We start from the raw sequence: 27660 nt of genomic DNA on the forward strand, positions 1-27660 counted from the left end.
ACCATTGCATTGTTTGGCAATATTACAGTGCTTCCATCCCATTGCATTGTTTGACACTATTACAGTGCTTCCAATCCATTGCATTGTTTGACACTATTACAGTGCTTCCATTCCATTGCATTGTTTGGCACTATTACAATGCTTCCAAACCATTGCATTAATTGGCACTATTACAATGCTTCCAATCCATTGCATTGTTTGGCACTGTTACAGTGCTTCCAATCCATTGCATTGTTTGGCACTATTATAGTGCTTCCATTGAAGTATGAACGATGAAGTACTGCCATATATTGATACATTACTGAACTTGTCTTGATGCATTAATGTAGATTTAGCTATAGTAAAGTCACAACATTGCCTACTCAGCAGCAAAGTTGAATAACAGTGTACTTTGATAATGCTGCCAAATGGGTGTACAACATTCATTGTTGTAAATAAACCCTGTCTATTGGTAGATATCACCATGACTAGATGTACAGAGTGATGTATTAGACAACAAACCTCAATAACTGTAAGAGGTGTCAAATTTGAAATTTGTTATGATTGAAGTTATCAATAATATGATGCACACAAATGTGGCACACCTTGAACACAGGCAAGGAAGTTTCTTGTCTGTGAGCTAATCCTACTAAATTCTGTACAAAGACACAGACCAATTTTGGTAATGTATCAATGTAATGTATGATGTAGTAGTTTGTTGTTCATACTAGTATAAAGGAAGGGGTCAATTTGTAAATATAGGGTCAAATACAAAATACAAACATCTACCCATCCAATTTTTCCACTCAGAATTGTTTATTTTGTCATGTTCATTTCAAAAAATTAGTTCTAATTATAATAAATAAGAATAATTAATTGATAAGGACTGTTGTTTTTGTTGATCTAGATTCATCTTTCCTGTCTGCACCTCATCCAGCAGTATCACAGACAAGAATGTTTCAAAACAGTTTATTTAACAACACATCCAGTCCCACCATGTGTACACCTGCAGCAAGATTTAACTTTCAAAGTTTTGCCGACCCCACACTTGTTACTAAACCTGTCAACAGATTGGCACATCATCAGGTAAGGCAATATTCACCAATATTTTTCTTTGTTCAGGCAAGGAAAGTACAAGTGACATATGGGGCCTTGTTACTTCAAGTCTCAAGTATTTTCCAACTGTCAATGAGTGATATTATGTCAAATGAATTTAAGAAAAATTGGGGGGAAATAATGACAATTGTAATTCAGAATGGTTTGACTTATATTTTGAGCACTACGTAATAAATCATGTAAACATGTGTTGTTGTGATATAGCTCTGCCAGACAGCTGGATTTCACACCAAAAATCTATGCCCTAATCTGACCTTGGTTTTTACATCATGAAAATATTAAATATTGTAAAACTATGTCCCTGGGGAGCATACAATTCAGTGCAGCCTCTGTAAGCACATAGGATTAAAGCATTCACATAGCAACCTCTATCCTATCAGGTCCCCATTTATAGCATACAGCTGAGTTTACTGGGTCACAAGCATGGTTAAAGTAACGACAGTGGCACTTAGTGAGAACCTGCAACCTATAGATACCAGGATGGCTGTACACTCTAACCTTTGGACTGTGTGTGTGTGTGTGTGTGCGTGTGCGTGTGTGCGTACGTGCGTACGTGCGTACGTGCGTGCGTGTGTGCGTGTGTAGAGATAGGCTAGGAACCTATAGATTCCAGGATGACTACACTCTAACCATTGGACTGTGTGTGTGTGTGTGTGTGTGTGTGTGTGTGTGTGTGCGTGTGCGTGTGTAGAGATAGGCTAGGAACCTATAGATTCCAGGATGACTGTACACTCTAACCATTGGACTGTGTGTGTGTGTGTAGAGTGTAGAGATAGGTTAGGAACCTAGGCTATAGATTCCAGGATGGCTGTACACTCTAACCATTGGACTGTGTGTGTGTGTGTGTGTAGAGTGTAGAGATAGGCTAGGAATAGATTGCACCTATTTACACAAGCATCTAAAGATTGTGAATTGCTTTCAGCTGACATGAGACAGAGGTACTGCAAAGGTTAATAAAAATGCTACACTTGTGTGATTTGATACAATAGGGAGATTGTTACTATTTATCTACATTGTATCCATCACAGCCCAATCACACACAAATAGCATAAATAATTGTACTCTTTAGTTCAATTTGGAACCATGTATTGTTGGCTATTGAACAGGTCCACATCAAACTATTTCAACTGTGGTTTTAATGGCTGACTGTTTAATTCATAAAAAAAAGGTAAAGGATAATTTGGTAAAATGAAGTCTTGACCTTGACATTGGAATTATAGTGCTAATAAGGCTATGGAAAACTGAACTATGTATATATATATATAGTCTATTAGATATACATGTCGTTTCAGTACTTTCATAAAATCAAAATAATAGAAACTTATGTCAGAATAAGACGCATCTTTCCCAGTCAAAATTTAAAATAAATAGTTTCCTAAAGAGTTTAAGCAAAAATAGCGAAACTACTGAGACTGCAGGCTTATTTAAGGATTCTTGACTTCAGTAATAATGGAAAGATGAGGAACTTGTATGTAAGTTTACCAGGTTCCTATAAGGGATACGATTGTACAATGTCAGACAAGCTCAATTAGAGGGTGAGAATGGGTCTGGTAAGTTTACCAGGTTCCTATAAGGGATACGATTGTACAATGTCAGACAAGCTCAATTAGAGGGTGAGAATGGGTCTGGTAAGTTTACCAGGTTCCTATAAGGGATACGATTGTACAATGTCAGACAAGGTCAATTAGAGGGTGAGAATGGGTCTGGTAAGTTTACCAGGTTCCTATAAGGGATACGATTGTACAATGTCAGACAAGCTCAATTAGAGGGTGAGAATGGGTCTGGTAAGTTTACCAGGTTCCTATAAGGGATACGATTGTACAATGTCAGACAAGGTCAATTAGAGGGTGAGAATGGGTCTGGTAAGTTTACCAGGTTCCTATAAGGGATACGATTGTACAATGTCAGACAAGCTCAATTAGAGGGTGAGAATGGGTCTGGTAAGTTTACCAGGTTCCTATAAGGGATGATTGTACAATGTCAGACAAGCTCAATTAGAGGGTGAGAATGGGTCTGGTAAGTTTACCAGGTTCAAAAGTGCCTACATGTAAGTTCAACAACTTAAAAGTCTACACGCTAGCTTACATAGTATATTGTGTTGGTTAAAACCAGAACTAGCTGTCTCAGTGAGTCAGTGCACTAAGTCATCATCATTGCATGAATGTTGGTGTTATCTTGGCTGTGTAACTGTATGGTGTGGCTAATGACATTGTAAACATACTAGAATGAAGTAATTAGGTTGAGTAGTACATAGTTAGTAGCTCACTTAGTAGTTGACTGTTACTAAGTTGAGTTCAACTTGGTACATTGTCGCTGAATGTAGTAGTTGACTGTTACTAAGTTGAGTTCAACTTGGTACATTGTAACTGATGTAATAGTTGAGTGTAGCTAAGTTGGGTTCAACTTGGTACATTTCAGTAGTATAGTTAAATGTAGCTATTATAAGTTGAGTTCTACTTGGTATATTGTCACTGATGTATATATAACTGTAGCTAAGTTGATTGAGTTCAACTTGGTACATTGTTGCTGAATGTAGTAGTTGACTGTTACTAAGTTGAGTTCAACTTGGTACATTGCAGTAGTATAGTTAAATGTAGCTATTATAAGTTGAGTTCAACTTGGTACATTGTCACTGGTGTAGTTGACTGTTACTAAGTTGAGTTCAACTTGGTACATTGCAGTAGTATTGTTGAATGTAGCTATTATAAGTTGAGTTCAACTTGGTACATTGTCACTGATGTATATATAACTAGCTAAGTTGATCAAGTTCAACTTGGTACATTGTTGCTGAATGTAGTAGTTGACTGTTACTAAGTTCAGTTCAACTTGGTACATTTCAGTAGTATAGTTGAATGTAGCTATTATAAGTTGAGTTCAACTTGGTACATTAATTGTCACTGATGTATATATAACTGTAGCTAAGTTGAGTTCAATTTGGTACATTGTCGCTGATGTAGTAGTTGATTGTTAGCTAGGTTGAGTTAGTACATTGTAGCTGATGTAATAGTTGAGTGTAGCTAAGTTGAGTTCAACTTGGTACATTGTAGCATGAAGTAGCTAGGTTGAGTTAGTACATTGTAACTGATGTAATAGTTGACTGTTGTATATACACACTAGAATGAAGTAGGTTGTAACCTTGAATTAGGTTTGAATGAGTACTATGTTTGTTTAAGTACTTAACTATCTACTTTGTTGAATTGCTTCTGTTTGCTATTGATCTAATTAAAATCCCATTACAGAGATAAGAAAGGTTCTTTAGTCAGCCATTTAGATACATATCAAGTTTAGGAGAACAGTCAAAACATCTGTCCCATGGCAGATGTCTGACTTCATGTACATAATCTCACTTCAACAGTTGTTCATTTCTTTTCCTTGCTTTGCCTACTTCACTCTGTGGATGAAATCATTTTTCCTTGCTTTGTCCGCTACAATCTGTGGATGAAATCATTTTTCCTTGCTTTGCCTACTTCACTCTGTGGATGAAATCATTTTTCCTTGCTTTGCCTACTTCACTCTGTGGATGAAATCATTTTTCCTTGCTTTGCCTACTTCACTCTGTGGATGAAATCATTTTTCCTTGCTTTGCCTACTTCACTCTGTGGATGAAATCATTTTTCCTTGCTTTGCCTACTTCACTCTGTGGATGAAATCATTTTTCCTTGCTTTGTCTACTTCACTCTGTGGATGAAATCATTTTTCCTTGCTTTGCCTACTTCACTCTGTGGATGAAATCATTTTTCCTTGCTTTGCCTACTTCACTCTGTGGATGAAATCATTTTTCCTTGCTTTGCCTACTTCACTCTGTGGATGAAATCATTTTTCCTTGCTTTGCCTACTTCACTCTGTGGATGAAATCATTTTTCCTTGCTTTGCCTACTTCACTCTGTGGATGAAATCATTTTTCCTTGCTTTGCCTACTTCACTCTGTGGATGAAATCATTTTTCCTTGCTTTGCCTACTTCACTCTGTGGATGAAATCATTTTTCCTTGCTTTGCCTACTTCACTCTGTGGATGAAATCATTTTTCCTTGCTTTGCCTACTTCACTCTGTGGATGAAATCATTTTTCCTTGCTTTGCCTACTTCACTCTGTGGATGAAATCATTTTTCCTTGCTTTGCCTACTTCACTCTGTGGATGAAATCATTTTTCCTTGCTTTGCCTACTTCACTCTGTGGATGAAATCATTTTTCCTTGCTTTGCCTACTTCACTCTGTGGATGAAATCATTTTTCCTTGCTTTGCCTACTTCACTCTGTGGATGAAATCATTTTTCCTTGCTTTGCCTACTTCACTCTGTGGATGAAATCATTTTTCCTTGCTTTGCCTACTTCACTCTGTGGATGAAATCATTTTTCCTTGCTTTGCCTACTTCACTCTGTGGATGAAATCATTTTTCCTTGCTTTGCCTACTTCACTCTGTGGATGAAATCATTTTTCCTTGCTTTGTCCACTACAATCTGTGGATGAAATCATTTTTCCTTGCTTTGTCCTCTACAATCTGTGGATCCTTTTTCCTTGCTTTGTCCGCTACCATCTGTGGATGAAATCATTTTTCCTTGCTTTGTCCGCTACAATCTGTGGATCATTTTTCCTTGCTTTGTCCGCTACAATCTGTGGATGAAATCATTTTTCCTTGCTATGTCCACTACAATCTGTGGATCATTTTTCCTTGCTTTGCCCACTGCAATCTGTGGATGAAATAATTTTTCTTCCATTTGAAATCTTTTGAAAATAATTTCTATTTTTCCTTGCCCATTTCAAATGTTTATTTGTAATGATAGTATTGGTTAGGGAGATACCAGATTTATTCCTATCCTTCCTCTAAAGTGTTGTACCTTATGTCCATTCCTACAAAACCCTTGTTTTATTTTTAATGAATGCAAAGACATATCCAAAGTAGTTATTCAAAACACACAACGTTTTGAGCTCCATGCTCTTCTTTTAAGTGTCTACAACAATAAAAAGTCTAAGAGGGGTTAAAATACTGGAGGGAAAAATTGACCACTGACAAAAAACAGAATGGAGTAAAACTATAAAAATTACAAGACTCTTTATCTCCCTGGTATACCAACTTTATGTCCATAATTGCACAAACACATGCAGACAGACAGACAGACGTACACAGACAGACAGACACACAGACAGACAGACAGACAGACAGACAGACAGACAGACAAAAAATAAATAATGGACAAACACATGCAGACAGACAAACAAGTAACAGACAAACACATGCAGACAGGGACAGACAAACTAATAAATGATGGACAAAACATATACATACTTACATACGTATGTACATATATACATATACATACATATGCACGCAAGCATGCACACAGATGGAAAGACAGGCAAACAGATAATGGACAGACCCAGACAGAGTCACCATGACTTTATTAGGAAAAAAAAAGAATTGTTTCTGGTCATGACAGTTAGTCTAAAATGGTGTGACGACTCAATTTTTTTAAAAAATCTGAACAAACCTGTCACCCAGTCTACTATTTATAGCAGTTACTGTTCTTTTTATTTAGTAGTTTAGAGCAAGTGTGTATGTAGGGCAGATGTAATTTGCTTGTTCATGCTTGGCTCTGCAGTTGTCTTCACTGAAGTAGGGAGGGTTATTTTTGTGTTTCCCCCTAGATCTGCAGACTTCATGGGCTTGATAAAAACACAAAACAACCAAAGTAATGTGCACGCTGACCAGAAACATTTTTTTGGTCTAAAGATCTGTAGAACCCGATGCTTTATACGTAGATTGTAATTGTTTATCTGGTAATATTCAATCAACTACAGGTAATTCATAATAAGGGACCGGCCAGTTTCTTCGGCCTGGGGGGACCGTTGGATTGGGAGGGGGTCACCCTGTTTTTGAAATTGGCAGTAGGGGGGGTCATGCTGTTTTCAAAATTGTGGATAGGTGGGGGGGGGGGGGAAGCATTGTGTTTTGGATTGTGATAGAAGAAAAAAATCCCTTTTCTACAATGGCATATAGCAAGTTGTCTGAAATGTGGTACTTTTAAAAAGTAGATGTAGATTTATACTATCAATTAATTAATTCACAGATCCAAAGTAACATAACTGTAAGGGTGACTATACTAAAATTATCACCAAGTATAGTGTAGCCAAAATGTAAAAGTGATGTGACTATAATGGTGACTATACTAAAATTATCACCAAGTATAGTGTAGTCAAAATGTAAAAGTGATGTGACTATAAGGGTGACTATACTAAAATTATCACCAAGTATAGTGTAGTCAAAATGTAAAAGTGATGTGACTGTAAGGGTGACTGTACTAACATTATCACCAAGTATAGTGTAGCCAAAATGTAAAAGTGATGTGACTATAAGGGTGACTATACTAAAATTATCACCACGTATAGTGTAGCCAAAATGTAAAAGTGATGTGACTATAAGGGTGACTATACTAAAATTATCACCAAGTATAGTGTAGTCAAAATGTAAAAGTGATGTGACTGTAAGGGTGACTGTACTAAAATTATCACCAAGTATAGTGTAGCCAAAATGTAAAAGTGATGTGACTATAAGGGTGACTATACTAAAATTATCACCACGTATAGTGTAGCCAAAATGTAAAAGTGATGTGACTATAAGGGTGACTATACTAAAATTATCACCACGTATAGTGTAGCCAAAATGTAAAAGTGATGTGACTATAAGGGTGACTATACTAAAATTATCACCAAGTATAGTGTAGTCAAAATGTAAAAGTGATGTGACTGTAAGGGTGACTGTACTAAAATTATCACCAAGTATAGTGTAGTCAAAATGTAAAAGTGATGTGACTATAAGGGTGACTATACTAAAATTATCACCACGTATAGTGTAGCCAAAATGTAAAAGTGATGTGACTGTAAGGGTGACTATACTAAAATTATCACCACGTATAGTGTAGCCAAAATGTAAAAGTGATGTGACTGTAAGGGTGACTATACTAAAATTATCACCAAGTATAGTGTAGCCAAAATGTAAAAGTGATGTGACTATAAGGGTAACTATACTAAAATTATCACCACGTATAGTGTAGTCAAAATGTAAAAGTGATGTGACTGTAAGGGTGACTGTACTAAAATTATCACCAAGTATAGTGTAGCCAAAATGTAAAAGTGATGTGACTATAAGGGTGACTATACTAAAATTATCACCACGTATAGTGTAGCCAAAATGTAAAAGTGATGTGACTATAAGGGTGACTATACTAAAATTATCACCACGTATAGTGTAGCCAAAATGTAAAAGTGATGTGACTATAAGGGTGACTATACTAAAATTATCACCAAGTATAGTGTAGTCAAAATGTAAAAGTGATGTGACTGTAAGGGTGACTGTACTAAAATTATCACCAAGTATAGTGTAGTCAAAATGTAAAAGTGATGTGACTATAAGGGTGACTATACTAAAATTATCACCACGTATAGTGTAGCCAAAATGTAAAAGTGATGTGACTGTAAGGGTGACTATACTAAAATTATCACCACGTATAGTGTAGCCAAAATGTAAAAGTGATGTGACTGTAAGGGTGACTATACTAAAATTATCACCAAGTATAGTGTAGCCAAAATGTAAAAGTGATGTGACTATAAGGGTAACTATACTAAAATTATCACCACGTATAGTGTAGTCAAAATGTAAAAGTGATGTGACTATAAGGGTGACTATACTAAAATTATCACCAAGTATAGTGTAGCCAAAATGTAAAAGTGATGTGACTATAAGGGTGACTATACTAAAATTATCACCACGTATAGTGTAGCCAAAATGTAAAAGTGATGTGGCTATAAGGGTGACTATACTAATATTATCACCACATATAGTGTAGCCAAAATGTAAAAGTGATGTGACTATAAGGGTGACTATACTAAAATTATCACCAAGTATAGTGTAGTCAAAATGTAAAAGTGATGTGACTGTAAGGGTGACTATACTAAAATTATCACCAAGTATAGTGTAGCCAAAATGTAAAAGTGATGTGACTATAAGGGTAACTATACTAAAATTATCACCACGTATAGTGTAGTCAAAATGTAAAAGTGATGTGACTATAAGGGTGACTATACTAAAATTATCACCAACTATAGTGTAGCCAAAATGTAAAAGTGATGTGACTATAAGGGTAACTATACTAACATTATCACCAAGTATAGTGTAGTCAAAATGTAAAAGTGATGTGACTATAAGGGTAACTATACTAAAATTATCACCAACTATATGTAGCTAAAATGTAAAAGTGATGTGACTATAAGGGTGACTATACTAAAATTATCACCACGTATAGTGTAGTCAAAATGTAAAAGTGATGTGACTGTAAGGGTGACTATACTAAAATTATCACCACGTATAGTGTAGCCAAAATGTAAAAGTGATGTGACTATTAGGTGACTATACTAAAATTATCACCAAGTATAGTGTAGCCAAAATGTAAAAGTGATGTGACTATAAGGGTGACTATACTAAAATTATCACCAAGTATAGTGTAGTCAAAATGTAAAAGTGATGTGACTATAAGGGTGACTATACTAAAATTATCACCAAGTATAGTGTAGCCAAAATGTAAAAGTGATGTGACTATAAGGGTGACTATACTAAAATTATCACCACGTATAGTGTAGTCAAAATGTAAAAGTGATGTGACTATAAGGGTGACTATACTAAAATTATCACCACGTATAGTGTAGCCAAAATGTAAAAGTGATGTGACTGTAAGGGTGACTGTACTAAAATTGTGCTGTACTAAAGTGCAGTATACAGTAGAAAAATGACGACTAGTATTTCATACAGTAGAAAAATGACTTGTACTGTGTACAAAATTAGTTTGAATTTCCCCAACTAGTAATGAAATTATTGGGTAATTCTATGCAATGTACCTTCATGAAGTTGCTAAGGAAACCTTCACTCGTAAGATGTGATATAGAAAAAAACCCACTGTACTTGCAAAAGTGAAGATTGTCCCATTTCTTGAATTAATTGCTTGAAGTAGCACGTCTATGCACATGAAATTAAGATTTTCCACCAAATTGACCACTGAGCAGACATGCATTGTCAGTAGCTTCCTAAAGCTATGGGGTATTGTTAAGTCACTGGCATTGCCTTAGGCACAACTGATGAACTGGCGCCCACCCATACAACACAACAGAAGTACTCACTCTCTGAAGTGGTATTATACTAATAGTGACCCACAGGCAGAAATCAGACAATATCAAACAGCTCCCTCCCACTACACAGCTGTTGAATCAACTTTGACTTTTGTTTGGTTATTACACTGGCCATACTATTTAAGTGCTTTGTTTCTCAACATAAACAATATAGGAAAGGTCTCTGTGGAGAATCACGTCTATTCAGTGGCCATACTATTTCATTGCTTTGTTTGGTTATTACACTGGCCATACTATTTCAGTGCTTTTTGTTTCTCAACATAAACAATATAGGAAAGGTCTCTGTGGAGAATCACGTCTATTCAGTGGCCATACTATTTCATTGCTTTGTTTCTCACCATAAACAATATAGGAAAGGTGTCTGTGGAGAATCACATGTCTATTCAGTGGCCATACTATTTCATTGCTTTGTTTCTCTCCATAAACAATATAGGAATTCTTAAGGTCTCTGTGGAGAATCACATGTCTATTCAGTGGCCATACTATTTCATTGCTTTGTTTCTCTCCATAAACAATATAGGAAAGGTCTCTGTGGAGAATCACATGTCTATTCAGTGGCCATACTATTTCATTGCTTTGTTTGGTTATTACACTAGCCATACTATTTCATTGCTTCGTTTCTCAACATAAACAATGTAGGAAAGGTCTCTGTGGAGAATCACATGTCTATTCAGTGGCCATACTATTTCATTGCTTCGTTTCTCACCATAAACAATGTAGGAAAGGAGAATCACATGTCTGTCTGTTCACTGGCCATATTTATCATCATTTTGTTTCTTACCAAAACTAATCATGAGGGAACATCGCTTTTACCAGCAAAGTGCAATTCTTGCACTTTCTTATCAATCCTTATCAGCTCATTACCATAACTAAGTGTTTGCTTTTTGTAATTACATCTGATAAGCCTGAGTCATCGCTGGTACAGGTACTAGGTCAAGACTGAAATGCTGTCGAGGTTCCGCCGCGAGGCACTTCTGGCTTGGGTGAAAGGTCACGATTTGGCTTGGGTGAAAGGTCACGATCCGATCGCGATCATAACATTAGGATACATCGCGCATCGTACATTGACGATGTTACATGTGGTATATGGACATCAGATATGGGAATTTGCTATTTAAGTATCTCTGTGCTTAATTTTTCAAAAAATTATTTAACTATAAACTATGGAACGAGAAAAACTGTAGTTCCGAGTGCAAGGTTACTTTCAAGGAGTGAATCGTTTGAGTCAAGGGACATTATCAGCTGTTACAACTTTTATAATCCTATTACAGTTGACATTGCAAACAGATTTAAAGATTGTCAACAACCCGACTTGCCTATTGATGAACTCGGTTATCCGTAGTTTGGTTTTACCGAGGCGTTTCCGACATATTTAGGAGAAAAGTGCATATTGAATAAAACTTGTCTACATGCAAGGGCCGATGATACCTTTATCATCAGTCTATTTCTAACCAAATATAATGTCGGAGAAAAGAGCATACATGTACACATTTTGAATAAAATTTGTCTGTATGATAAATAATTTGTCATACTTTTTAGCTCCGCTGTCAGCGAAAGCTGAAAGCGTAGCTTTAGGTATAGGTGGGTATTGAGGTATAGAGAGTAGAGTGAATCATAGGTGTCCGTCAAACTTTTATATTTTTACTATCTACTCCGGAAGTGACAGTCGGAATTCTTCGATATTTGGTGTGCATGTTCCCTGGGGGGAGGCTATTCAGATTTGTTCATGCCAAGTTGATCTGTGCCATTTTCAATTTTTTATGATTTTTTTTTCATAAAATGTCATTTTCATCAACTCCTTGAAAACCTCTTATTAGATTGCTTTGATATCTGGCGTGTTGATGCGCAGGGGGTAGCTTACTCAGATTTGTTAATTTCAAGTCAGCACATCCTCATTTTTATTTTTTATGATTTTTTTTTTGTAATTTGAAAAAAAAATGAATATGTTAATGAGCATAATGACCGACGCCATATTGGAAATCAGTCGACGAGACTTTAAGTAAACTGCCACTTTTCAAAAGACACTATTGACGTCAAACAAGCAATGTAATATGTGCTATAGTCATAATTCTACGCATTGGGCGCCCAAATGACAAGCGTTTGTTCGAAAAAGGGTTGTAAACTTCAAATCCAATTCTGCACCCTTCTACATAATCAGCCAGTCCGCAACATCCTCATTTGCATACTCTATCCTGATTCGACCAGAAGCTGTAGGTGACCTCATTTGACCGAGCGATTTTCCACAGCAAGTATCTTGAGTATCAGCACAGGACGTTCTTGGTACTCACTAAAATCACACTTCAGACCCACTATAAAAGTGTGATGTTTTCAGATAACATGTAACTTGTGGTAATTCTATATTGTCGTGCAATTTGGAATGACAGTGAACCAGAATTCAGACAACTTGCGTAAGGAAGGGCATGCCAGGCATGCGGTTGAAGTTATGGCCGACAGTTCACATGTAAAGTTAAACGACATGAACGTGTCTTGCCTTTCCAAAATGCAAATATTTGGCAAGTAAAAATAATTAAAATAATTACAACTTTAATTTGGCTTTAGACTTTGCATTATGTTTTGCGTATCTTTCCCCGTTTTACATGTAAATCCGGAAAGGTTCTCTCTCATCATGTCATCAGTGTCAGTGATCATACCGCGCGGGGCTGCTTTGAGTACGAGCGAAGTGAGGCATGTTGAGGTATTTTGTTGAGAATTATAAATATTGCGAAATGTCAAGTACAAGGTTTAACATGGAATGATGAAAAAAATGGCAGAGTCTGCTGACAGGCGCCGGTCACAAGAAACACTGTGAATTAAAATATCAGACGATGTATGTATTAATCGCCGACAATCCACCCGTATGCACGAGGGACTAACCCGGAAGCAAGTCGTTGTCAGCCATACGTTACAGTGGTAACATCGTCCGAGAAATCGCTGCGTTCAGAGTGTCATTATTCACAGAATTGTTGTTTTCGAGTGAAAACCCGTCTTGAATTGTATAACTCTAACAAATGAAGACATGTCAAGTTATATTTTGAAAGTTGTATCGCTAGTTTGAGACGATTTTCTCACGTACTATAGTACTATCGAGGCTTACTTGGAAGTAGTAGGACCTTACTCCAGTTCATCGGGAAGTTTAGCCAGTCCGATAATTCTTTCTGGTTTAGTTTACAACACTTTTGATCACGCAGATTTTGTTGTTGTGATGAAAAGAAATAAAAAAAAGATAATTTCAACCATTTCGTTGTGTTTTCTTTGTGAAAGGTAACCGAACATGAACGAGTGTTACCACTGTAACGTATGGCTGAGAATGACTCTCTTCCGGGTACTTGAGATTGTCGCCGTACGGAAACTAAGATGGCGATTAATACATTTCTTCCCTATATATATCTACCACAACTAGTACAAGTTGAATGTTGTTGACTTTGTAAATTTGTTAGAAAATTGAAATTGAAATTGCCTCAAAATTATTTTAGATCCCTAGTTTATTTCATTCATCATTAAAATTTTCCAGGGTTACAGCTGTAAGACACTGGAATTATTTATAGCCAACCTCAAAATCCTCTTTTTTTCTTTTTCTTGTGTGCATTTCCCAGTCATTTTTTTCTGAGATTTTGTGCAATTTTTCATAACAGTAGATTTTTGTCATAAAATGGTGACTATGGTATAAAAGTACAATACATTACCAACTTCTGTGTAAAATGTGTTTTATAGTGAGACATCATATGAAACCACTAACCACTTTATTGCATCGCTAAAACAAAACTGCATAGTGAAGAGCTGAAGACCTGAACCACTTCTACATGTCACCAAAATAAAAAATTAAATTAAAAAAAAAAACAGCGGAGCTATTCTGACCGATAGGTCGCTTGTTCACTTTTAGTTTCTATATCCATAACCAGTGTACCCCAGTAGGAAAATATGCAGAAAGAGTCACATTTGTGAGAGAGTAGACACACTGGCCATTCTTTTTTACTTGTTAGTTTCTATAGACACCCAAGGTGTCTATCAAATAATATACCCACCAACTATCATGGCAATCGATCCTGTGGTTTTTGACTTTTAATAATATACCCACCAAATATCATGGCAATCGATCCTGTGATTTTTGACTTTTAATAAGTTGTTTATACACACAGACAGACATTTTACCATGCCTATAGCACTACTGAACCTTATCAGTTCAGTTGTGATATTCACGTTAGATGTCATCAGAAAACACATCTCTTATAAATGGACAAAACACGTTGATTCAGAACATAAACAAAAATAAACAAAATGTAGTTAAGGATATCGCGTATGGCCACAACTCTGAGAAATTTTCGAAACAATGAAATTTTGCCCCAAATTTTCTAATGACTCATGTCATGTTACAGAAACTACATTCATGGTAATAAAATGAACAAAGAGGTGATATCGGGTAATAACCTGATCCCATACACTAGATGGATATGGCTTGCCAGTTATAAGATAATTTGCATAATTAATTAAATTGACCAACAAGGTCACATGTCATTAATGGCTGCTAGATATTATTAAATATGTTTAATGTTAATTTTCAGAACAAATAGAGATAACTGAAAAACGTGAATGCAACCTTTCTAATGTGAAACACTGGGTGGCAACATGAGTGGTACATTAATATATCTATTTTCTATCACTGGGTGGCAACATGAGTGGTACATTAATATATCTATTTTCTATCACTGGGTGGCAACATGAGTGGTACATTAATATATCTATTTTCTATCACTGGGTGACAACATGAGTGGTACATTAATATATCTATTTTCTATCACTGGGTGGCAACATGAGTGGTACATTAATATATCTATTTTCGATCACTGGGTGGCAACATGAGTGGTACATTAATATCTATTTTCTATCACTGGGTGGCAACATGAGTGGTACATTAATATATCTATTTTCTATCAAAATACAACTTTAAAATAGTTGGTAAGTGTTGACGGAGGGTGACATCCATCCTACACCGACTGGTCCATGTTTGATGTCTGTATAGTGGCACACTATTAACAAGAAACTGTATTCATTTGATCTAGGATAATCTTGCAGTATAGCATGTGCAGTACATTTCTCATTAGTTTCTGCGTAATTTTATCAAACAGAGAGAGTGAACAGTAATCTGCAATGAACTGCAATTCCATTGCTTGGTATAAATATGTTAAATATATATATATGTGTAATTTGGGTACGGCATTTACATTGCTTGGTATAAAAATGTTAAATATATATATATATGTGTAATTTGGGTATGGCGTTTCCATTGCTTGGTATAAATATGTTAAATATATATATATATATATATATGTGTGTAATTTGGGTACGGCGTTTCCATTGCTTGGTATAAATATGTTAATATATATATATATATATATATATATATATATATATATATATATATATATATATATATATATATATATATGTGTGTAATTTGGGTACGGCGTTTCCATTGCTTGGTATAAATATGTTAAATATATATATATGTGTGTAAGTTGGGTGTAAAAATTCAGAACCATTAGCACATACATAAGAACAAGTTGTATTTATTTTTTGGCATAATTTTGATTATAGATATCGATACCAAAGTACTAGCAAATATACATCTGACCTAGAACATTTTTTTTTTGGGGGGGGGGGGGGGGGGAGGGTAATGATTTCAAATTTGATGATAAAAATACAAACTCTTAAATCAGAACAATTTGTATTTTTTGCCTTAATTTTGGTATGCAGGGCTTGAAATTATCTGTTTTATTTGGTAGTCCTAGTGGGCTACTAATTTCAGAAAAATGGTAGCCCAAGGATTGTGACCTGTAGTCCGATATTCCTGAACTGAAAACAGATTTTCTCTATTGCAAATATGTGTGTTATTAATTAAAATACTTTCATATAATCAGTTGTAGCCTGAGTGGACTATTAGCTGCAAGTTATGCTTCCCCATGACAAGAATTGGTAGTCTGTGGACATAGACAATCGAACTACTAATTTTGAGTCCTGGTATGATTTAACATTTAATGACAAAAAGTGTCGCAAAAAAAAATCAGTGATTGCATTTATTGATTTGATGACAAATCAGAACAATTAAGTTGTATTTTGACATAATTTGGATGACTGCGATTAGAAATTTGAAGACCAAAACTGAGCCTATGGAGTGATCATAAGGCTGTTTTATTTTTTACATAAATTGGATATGGTTGGATAAAGTTGATGACAAATGGAAAATATATTCCAATAATATTTTGTAGCATAATTTGGATATGGTACAGAAGTTGCAGCTAAAAAAAACCAAACAATTAAATGCAAGCCATTAGTAAATCTGTCTGGACATGATACATCAACAAGTGGTTGTTGAAACTTTCCACTCTATCATATGTATAGAATAGATGTAAAGAAACAGAAGACATTCAATTTTAGTATTATGTAGCTAGTAATATGAGAGTTGGACATTAAGAGTACTGAAGTCATTTTAATTTGATCGTTACATACATAATTGTAATTTTAGACCATCTGTTTATGAACATGATGAACATTTACAGTAGATTTGCAAGCCTAGCCTACAGCAGTCTACATGTATGTGTATTGTCCAACACACAGGGCTTACTTTTACTGTAACAATGCCCCCGGCCAACCAGTCCTAGTCTGTATACTCACAACACGCCATGATGTCTGACTTAGACAAGCTTCTGTATTTTGGGCTACATTCCTGTTGTAGCAAGCTACGTTAACATTTCCAAACATTCCAGTCCCTTTACAAGTGTGTATAGCCTACTAATTTAGTGCGGTAGATCTGGTATTGTGAGTTGATGTAGCATGCTTAATGGATAAAGGAATCTTGATAGCTGTCTGTATAATGTTTTTCTTAGAGACATGTCGTCCCAAATGACATTCTTTAACCAGTGTGAAATGGATGAATTAAAGGTATTTATCCGTCGCCTACTTTGAATGTTTCCATACAAGTGAGATTACTGGCCAAAAACAAATATTAATGTTCCCTCCAACAGTCAGGTTTAAAGTAAGTCTTAAAATATATGCACTTAGAGTTACTGTCACTTTACAAGAAACTAGGTTCTGTTGAAATAGTTCATGTAAAAATAAAAGGAGAAACTACCAAGAATCATCTAAGTGGTGTTTATCTTGAAAAAAAAAATAATTTTGCACTTTATTTCCTAAAAAGTCATAGAAAAACTGAAAGTAGGTAATGTATGCATATGAGCTCTACTTGAGTGATATGACAGAGTCCCCATGTATGGTGTACTCAAGGTAATAAGAATGATGTGCCCAATACATTTATACACATAAGATCAAGTATGATACTAGTATGAGATATATATCTTCATGGATAAGTTTGGGTAAGAGAGAACAGCTTGAGGTGCATACAATGTGGCAAATTGGAATCCATTACTTGGTAGCAAACCAGTATGGTAGGGAGAAGGCAGAGTTACTTGGTAGCAAACCAGTATGGTGTGGAGAAGGCAGAATTACTTGGTAGCAAACCAGTATGGTGTGGAGAAGGCAGAGTTACTTGGTAAAAAACCAGTATGGTAGGGAGAAGGCAGAGTTACTTGGTAGCAAACCAGTATGGTAGGGAGAAGGCAGAGTTACTTGCTAGCTAACCAGTATTGCGATTGAATTCTAATAAATGTAATAGCAACTGAAAACATTGTATTGTAGGTATAGTACTAACATAATCAGTGTATCATTGTGAATAAAGTGTTAGAGTTCTGCCAAACTACCAACTACCATATACATGTAGACTCTTATTATCTTACCCATCACCCATCTCATGTTTAAATCTTTACAATATGTAACTGAAAGATAACTTTTTCAAAGTACTGACTTAACTTTTCTGATTTGACTTCTACTCCTAAACTTATAGTGAAAACCCAGCACTGGAAATAGAGACCACTGTTTGTTTAGTGAAAACCCAGCACTGGAAATAGAGACCACTGTTTGTTTAGTATAGTAACTGTGATCAAACTGTTCAGTATTAAGGCCCGGTTACACGATGCAAATCGACGAGCAACGCACCATGCAATTCGTCTCATGCGACGAATTGCATCATGTACTTGCTCCGTCGCAGGGTCTTGCGCCGTCGCTGTGCATCGCAAGGAAACCGACATGTTGGTTTTTCTGCAACTCGTCGCAAGTTGCTTCTTGAGTTGCTTCATGAGTTGCACCACGTAACCACCTCATCGCGTCGCAAGTAATAACCTTTGATATATACCTATGTGTCAAATGACGTTCAATGTTATGGCCGCCATATGTTTTTAGTATAAATATTCTATTTCGGCAAGTATTTTTTTAAATATAATTTCGATTTATCATCATGATTATCACTTATCACTGGTATACAACGTCTATGAATGTTTGATCTCCGCTGAGTATCATTTGATATCTAACTTGAATGCGAGTAGCAACGTCGGAAAGATCAACATCGCCCTAGATGAACTTCGAATTGAATATAGTTTTACTATCGATGGGATACCTCAACAAGTTTCAGTCATTTTATTCGTAAATATTAGCAATTTCATAGCATTTCTGCAAAGTTCCTGCCACTAGAAGACATGACCTCTATGACCTGTAAATTTTATATATCTACGCATGTGCAACAGTAAGCACTTGCGACTCACCATGCAACTAGTTGCTTCGTGTACGTGCTCCGTTGCAGTTGCTAGCCTCGTCACATGTGACAAATTGCTTCATGAGTTGCATTCTGTAACTGGGCCTTTATGGTATAGTGATACCAACACATTGTAGTTAATTAAACAACACATTGATACATTTTACCCAATCACACACTATTATGTTGTATTCTGGTTAAAGTGAACAAAATAATACATGTTTGTAAATTGGGCTGAGCTTACAAATTACACCTATCTAATCTAGTGATGTACCTAAATTGCCAATGAAACTATTTGTAGTTATTTGTATACAAAATTATTGCTTAGCAAAGATTATATATTAAGTACATGCAGTGCATTTACAGGATATAAGTAGTGTTCAATAAGAGATATCTTCATAATAATAATAATAATAATAATAATAATAATAATAATAATAATAATAATAATAATAATAATAATAATGATGATAGTTAGTTTTTATATAGTGATTTCCCACTCTGTGCTCAAATCGTTTTACAATTATTATCCCTAGCTCAGATGAGGGGCATGAGGCAACAATTCTGGTGAAATCCGAAATTGATAATGATTTACAGGTAATAAAGGCCCAAGTTAGCTATGAGTCACATTTACATACTTCTTTATTTATAGTATATTTTAATAAAATCATTATACACGTCTACACATATTTGTTATTTGGGTATGAGGCCAGAAATGATTATATGTATGTACTTGTACACTTTCTGGTCTTTTAAAAAATGAAACATTTTTAATAATCGCAAAAAAGGTTTATAAAATATGGAAGACTCCTAAAAAGAATAAAGGAAAAGAAAGTATACAGAGAGACATGGTGCAAAATCGACGCTTAGTGCGCCTGCGACAGCTGACGCGCTACTTGCCGTGCTTGAGCTCAAATGCATTCCTTGCTTAAACTAGTAATACAGAGGGGTAGGACACAGCACCGAATAAACCAACCAGGACGCTTCAAATCAAACATGTGACCCATAAATTTTCTATCAAAGCTTGATACCACCTGCTGCTCTCTTGTGGTGAGATATATATTTCGCATGTTGCAGTACATTATGGAGTTTGCGGGACATTAAAACAGATTGCTGAAACAGAATATTATATGAACTGAAGCTCTAAAACGGTATGTCTTTTGCGAGGGAAATAAACAAAAACATAATTGATAATATCTTGGTCTAATCAATATTTGGTGCGAAGAGTTGCGGTAGGCTCGAACACACAGTCAATTCTGGTCTATGTTATTTCCATAAAATTACGTAAAAATAAACATTAGTCGTCATATGTGTTTCTCTTCAAAATATACCTTTGAATGAACGAGAAAACGTGACAATATCATTTGACAGATTAAACAAATACTCGTAAGTTTGCCAGAAACAGAAAGCGTCTGTGAACGAGGGCAATGTGGTTTCAATCTTTTGACGAAAAAGAACACCAAAGTGTCCTACCCCTTCTTTTTTTAGCAAATGAGCAAATTGAGCAAATGCTAAATTCCAGTACTTTTATGGACGTTTGCCAAGATTCGAATCATTCGAGCTCTTGATCGCACGACAAGACAGAGAAGTAAATTCTATGACCGATGGGGTGCTATTTAATCAGTACACTCCACAGTGCAGAGTCACATATATTCTATTTATATTCCAACTCAATTCGATCTAGTTAATTATATGTGTATTATAATTAGATATTAATTAGCGATTCAAGATACTCAAATAATTATAAACAAGAACTTGACAAAACATTTTGATGTTGTCTTTATTCATGTTATTCAATATTGTTATAGACACCAGAATTGTTGCCTCATACCCTTGATCAGATCTGTAGCGACATAACGACCCTTTATACTTCCTCAACTCCCTGGGGAGCATACAATCAATTGCAGCCTTTATGTGGAGTCATGATGGGTGAATGGTTAGCGTAACCGACTTGGAATATGCAGGTTGCAGGTTCAAGCCCCGTCGCTGCCTGCTGTCTGTTTCTGAGTGGCTAAAGTCCTTGGGTAAGATTTGAACCATGACTGTGCATTAGTCAACCTAGCTGTATAACTGGGGACCTGGTAGGATGTAGGTTGCAATGTGAAGGTTTTAATCCTATGCGCCGCAATGGCTGCAATGGATTGTATGCTCCCTGGGGAATTGAGGAAGACTAAATGGCCATTCTGTTGTCATTCTGATCCGAGCCAGGGGTAATAATTGTAAAGCGCTTTGAGCACGGTGTGGGAAAGCGATGCTATATAAGAATATTATTTTTATTATTATTATTATAATCGCATAAGATTAAAGCATTCACATTGCAACCTTTATCCTACCAGGTCCTCAGTTGTACAGCTGGGTAAGTTTTGGCTTAGTGAAGCAGAGCCAAACATCTATGAAGACCATCAGTTAAAATGACTTGGAGGCCAGCCATTGGTTGGTTTGATTATTGACTGACAAAATGGTCACATTTAATGGGGGTGGGGTACAATAGTTTGATTATTGACTGGCAAAATGGTCACATTTAATGGGGGTGGGGTACAATAGTTTGATTATTTATGGTGCAAAATGGTCCCGGGGGGGGGGGGGGGGTACAATAGTTTGATATGCAATATCACCCCCCCCCCCCCCCCCCCCACCCACCCCCAAGCCAACCACTCTAACCATTCACCCATCATGACTCCATATTTGGTAGCAGTGGTAGCAAACTATTCATTTAACCAGGTTTCTCTTCTCAGTCTTATATTAAAGTTCAATGTTGGGGGAAATATACACTTTTATCAGCCTTTCCTGTCTCCCTATTACCAAACTGTAGTGTTTGGGAATTACATGTACTTTTAGTAAAGTTTACAAGATAATTTCACTTTCTGTGAAGGGAAAATGGTACATGTTGAGGAATAAGAAAGTGTCATCAAATTTCCCCTATTTTGGAAATTAACAGTTAATCAGATTTCCCCTTCCCTCTCTTACCAAACCTGGAGGCATTTAGGAAATTTTATTTTCTCTTAAATATCTATCATGCACGGGAGAGAATTTAAGATAATACTTGAAAATAAGAAATTTTACTAGATTTAATTCCTTTTTCACTTTCTGTTAATTTCCTAACATGTATAGGGAGCTGAGGAAATAATTGATCACAATAACTTAGGAGACATATAAACTGTTTTGGCACCCAACCACAGTCACTTCAGTTTTGGGTATAGAAAGGAATTGAGGCAAGTCAAGTTATCCCAACAGCTGGTATGTTGTCTGAAAACCAATGTGACAAAGCCCTCTAATCAAAACAATCTCACTTGGTCAATATCTCTCAGACGGCAGTACACTCAACCTAAAATAGCTTAGGGGTGCATCTTGTGTATGTTCTAATGGGGACTTACAGGAACAAAGCAATGGGGGATGCAACTTTACTAAGCAAATAATAAAGAGTGCAACAAATGGACTTAGTCCATGTAATGGGATCTCATTGTTGTGTCAGTAAACATTAACTGGTACACCCAGGGCAAGCTATAGCCAATGCTACTGTACATGTATACTAGGCAACTCAATGTGCTGTTTCACTCGGCTATTAGCAGACCTGTATCATTATAGTGTTTCCCATGGTTTGATAAGAGAGTAGGGAAAGCATGTAAAACATGCCAAGTCAGGGCAAGGTATAGGCTTGCAACTCTAGCGTCTCTTTCAACTACCCTATTCACAACTTGCATCTCTTCCAACTACATGTGTAGCAACTTGCATCTCTCTCAATTCCATGTGTAGACAACTTGCATCATTCTCAACAATGATTTGCATTTCTTGCAACTTTATAGACAACACATATTTCACATCTCAACATCAACTTGTGCCTCTCTTAACAGCAACTTAGTACCTCTCTCAACAGCAACTTGTGCCTCTCTCAACAGCAACTTGTGCCTCTCTTAACAGCAACTTGTGCCTCTCTCAACAGCAACTTGTACCTCTCTCAACAGCAACTTGTGCCTCTCTCAACAGCAACTTGTGCCTCTCTTAACAGCAACTTGTACCTCTCTCAACAGCAACTTGTGCCTCTCTCAACAGCAACTTGTACCTCTCTCAACAGCAACTTGTGCCTCTCTTAACAGCAACTTGTACCTCTCTTAACATCAATTGTGCCTATCTTAACAATAACAGCAACTTGTGCCTCTCTTAACAGCAACTTGTACCTCTCTCAACAGCAACTTGTACCTCTCTCAACAGCAACTTGTGCCTCTCTTAACAGCAACTTGTGCCTCTCTTAACAGCAACTTGTACCTCTCTTAACAGCAACTCGTGCCTCTCTTAACAGCAACTTGTACCTCAGATCTTAACAGCAATTAACTTGTGCCGCTCTCAAATATAGGCTTGTATCTCACTTCACTATGGACAACTTGTATCTCACTTCACTATGGACAACTTGCATCTCACTTCACTATGGACAACTTGTATCTCTCTTCACTATGGACAACTTGTATCTCACTTCACTATGGACAACTTGTATCTCACTTCACTATGGACAACTTGTATCTCACTTCACTATGGACAACTTGTATCTCTCTTCACTATGAACAACTTGTATCTCACTTCACTATGGACAACTTGTATCTCTCTTCACTATGGACAATTTGTATCTCACTTCACTATGGACAACTTGTATCTCACTTCACTATGGACAACTTGTATCTCACTTCACTATGGACAACTTGCATCTCTCTTCACTATGGACAACTTGTATCTCACTTCACTATGCACAACTTGCATCTCTCTTTACTATGCACAACTTATAAAACATCTTGTAAATAATAACTAGGTGCCAATTGTAAAGTTGCTGAATTGGTTTTGACAAGATTTGGCATAGAAGTAGAACTAGTCCATATATAGTGGAAGTAAAACCATATCAGCTCTAAGGCATAGAAGTAGAACTAGTCCATATATAGTTGAAGTAAAACCATATCAGCTCTAAAGCATAGAAGTAGAACTAGTCCATATATAGTGGAAGTAAACCATATCAGCTCTAAAGGCTAAATATATATAAGCTTTACTTTCTCCTCTTTGTAGTAAAATGTTTAAATGTTAATACCTAAATCTATAGGTATCTCCCCTCCAACTCCCTCCCCTCATTTTGAATTCTTACCATTTTTTTGGACCAAAGCTATGGCACTCTTAGAGAACTAAAGCTGATCACTGATATTGAATGTTTTAAACAAGAACTAAAAACTCATCTTTTTAAATAATATGATAAACTGTATTAATGTATTACCATGTTTGTTTTACTAAGTTGTCATTTTAGCCTTTTTACTATGTTTTTAAATCTATTGTATGTACAGCACTTTTAAATCTACTGTATGTACAGCACTTTTAAATCTATTGTATATACAACACTTTTAAATCTATTGTATGTACAGCACTTTTAAATCTATTGTATGTACAGCACTTTTAAATCTACTGTATGTACAGCACTTTTAAATCTATTGTATGTACAGCACTTTTAAATCTATTGTATGTACAGCACTTTTAAATCTATTGTATGTACAGCACTTTTAAATCTACTGTATGTACAGAACTTTTAAATCTATTGTATGTACAGCACTTTTAAATCTATTGTATGTACAGCACTTTTAAATCTATTGTATGTACAGCACTTTTAAATCTATTGTATGTACAGCACTTTAAAATCTATTGTATGTACAGCACTTTTAAATCTATTGTATGTACAGCACTTTTAAATCTATTGTATGTGCAGAACTTTTAAATCTTTTGTATGTACAGCACTTTTAAATCTATTGTATGTACAGCACTTTTAAATCTATTGTATGTACAGCACTTTTAAATCTACTGTATGTACAGCACTTTTGAATCTATTGTATGTACAGCACTTTTAAATCTATTGTATGTACAGCACTTTTAAATCTATTGTATGTACAGCACTTTTAAATCTACTGTATGTACAGCACTTTTGAATCTATTGTATGTACAGCACTTTTAAATCTATTGTATGTACAGCACTTTTAAATCTATTGTATGTACAGCACTTTTGAATCTATTGTATGTACAGCACTTTTGAATCTATTGTATGTACAGCACTTTTAAATCTATTGTATATACAGCACTTTTAAATCTATTGTATGTACAGCACTTTTAAATCTATTGTATGTACAGCACTTTTAAATCTATTGTATGTACAGCACTTTTAAATCTATTGTATGTACAGCACTTTTAAATCTATTGTATGTACAGCACTTTTAAATCTATTGTATGTACAGCACTTTTAAATCTATTGTATGTACAGCACTTTTAAATCTACTGTATGTACAGCACTTTTAAATCTATTGTATGTACAGCACTTTTAAATCTACTGTATGTACAGAACTTTTAAATCTATTGTATGTACAGCACTTTAAAATCTATTGTATGTACAGCACTTTTAAATCTATTGTATATACAGCACTTTTAAATCTATTGTATGTACAGCACTTTTAAATCTATTGTATGTACAGCACTTTTAAATCTATTGTATGTACAGCACTTTTAAATCTACTGTATGTACAGCACTTTTAAATCTATTGTATGTACAGCACTTTTAAATCTACTGTATGTACAGAACTTTTAAATCTATTGTATGTACAGCACTTTTAAATCTATTGTATGTACAGCACTTTTAAATCTATTGTATGTACAGCACTTTTAAATCTATTGTATGTACAGCACTTTTAAATCTATTGTATGTACAGCACTTTTGAATATTAAAAAAAATAGAAATAGGGACTTTCAAAAATAACTACACTTTAAACTTTGTTGGAAAGTTTTGTTAAAAATAAAAGTCATGTTGATGCATTTCTATAAACATCAATAATCTTGCTATGAGTCTGAAAGTTCAGATAAATCATAAGAAAACAATTGTAGTATCAATTTGAAGTACTTGTTTTCTTCAACAATTTTGTCAAAATGAATTATTTCTTCACATCCTTTAGATTTTCTAAATGACTATTAAAGAATTTTGTCTTATTGCTCTAATAAAATAAATTACTGAAATTTAAGACTAAAAGTGTTCATACTGATAGCATTCAGTCGTTTCTTAAAAGACTTAAATCCAAATGTATAAAATATAAATTGTGCGCAACACATTTAGATAAAGCTGTTGGAAAACAGAGAATACCTGTTGATTTTCTCTACCTTAGAATAAGCCGAGTTTGCTATGTTGACAAATTGACTATTTTTGCTGAAATTTAAAATGAAAAATTCTAGGATAAAATGTCCACTATATTTCAATACAGTGTAGCATGCCCAGTAATGTGCAACAAGTTGTGTTTGGCAACTAGCTACTTCGAACAACTTAAAGTCACAACATTTTCTTATGGAATGTGAAATATTGAGTGGCCACCCCAGGCAAAGGGTGGAGATGGTCTGACTGGAGACACAGATCTGGTATAACATAAAAACCAACTTTGACTGGTAAACATACCTTTATTTCAACTAAAATGCATACCTTGAATACTTGACATGTTATTTAAACAGAGAAAGAAAGGCAGTCATGGGGGATAGTGGTATTCAATTAAGTGAGTCCATCATAAAACAATATTTTTCATGGTGATTACATGATGTTTTTCACATCGTACTGTACTGTTTACTGTGGGTACTATGTTTGACTGGTGTTCCTGTGCACTATTAGACCATGTATCAATATTTACGAAGCCTGGCTCCTCAGGGACCGATTTTGCCTAATATACAACCACTTCAGTTCTCTAGTAGTAGCAGACAAGATGAAGCTGCTGAGGTATACATTCTGTATTAGGTAAAATGATATAGACTCACACACCACTTCTTAACTCATGATTTTATTCAGTGTTTTTTACTGGAATCCTGGTAACAGAAAGGGGAATACGGTAAAACTGGCATAGTTTCCAATACAATATTGTACAATAATATTGGCAAGGAAAATTGATAAAATGATTAGAGGAACTCAGGTAGATTTTACCCCCCCCCCCCCCCCCCCCCCCAATAAAAACAATGGTAGGGGAACCCTGATAAAATGATTGGGAAACTCAGGTAGATTTTACCTGCATATCACCCTTAACAAAAAAAAACACCATTAGGGAACCCCTGTAAAATGACAGGGACCTCATGCAGTTAGATATTACCTGCATATTTGGTGTAACTATAGTACTAGGATGATGAATACTTTAAAAGTGGCATATAATAACACAATGCGATTAGTATTTGACCTAAGAGGTGCAGTCAGCATTAGTAATATCTGTGTAACCAGTGATATTTTGAATTTTTCATCGCTCCACCGAAAGTTGCTGTATACATTTAACAGACGTATTGTTGAGAGCCACAATACTTTAATTCGAATCTGCATTGCATTCTTTCGTTCAAACTTTTGGAGAAAGTATAGGATTGTCATGTATAGTACAAGATAGTTGCTAGTTTAATATTATTTTTATCTGCCTCTTTCTTTGTGTTTGTATGTTTTTTATATTTTGATGGGACATTTTGGTGGCCTGAATTAAAGAAATAATAATATATAAATATCACCCTTAACAAAAACACCATTGGGGAACCTCTGTAAAACGACAGGGACCTCATGCAGTTAGATTTTGCCTGAATAATTGCCCTTAACAAAAAGCACATGTATTTTTGATTGTTACAAACTACATGGATTTCATTAAATTCTTGTTATTTATTTGACTACAAATAATGTCAAGTGGTACACTCTCAGTTATGTCAAGTTTCCTGTCACTACAAACAACTTTAAAGGGCCATAT

The 27660-nt window shown here is 35.4% G+C and overlaps 1 protein-coding gene across 1 annotated transcript in view; it reads left to right on the plus strand.

The window, feature by feature from the left end:
• LOC144451323 (paired box protein Pax-3-like) overlaps positions 1–27660 on the plus strand; it is a 51956-nt gene that overhangs the window by 17161 nt on the left and 7135 nt on the right. The window contains exon 5 of the mRNA XM_078142126.1: positions 887–1065. Within this exon, the coding sequence (XP_077998252.1) occupies positions 887–1065 (179 nt within the window). The remainder of the gene's footprint in view (positions 1–886; positions 1066–27660) is intronic.

The sequence above is a fragment of the Glandiceps talaboti genome, chromosome 21 (assembly GCF_964340395.1).
Source record: "Glandiceps talaboti chromosome 21, keGlaTala1.1, whole genome shotgun sequence".
Classification (NCBI taxonomy): domain Eukaryota; kingdom Metazoa; phylum Hemichordata; class Enteropneusta; family Spengelidae; genus Glandiceps; species Glandiceps talaboti.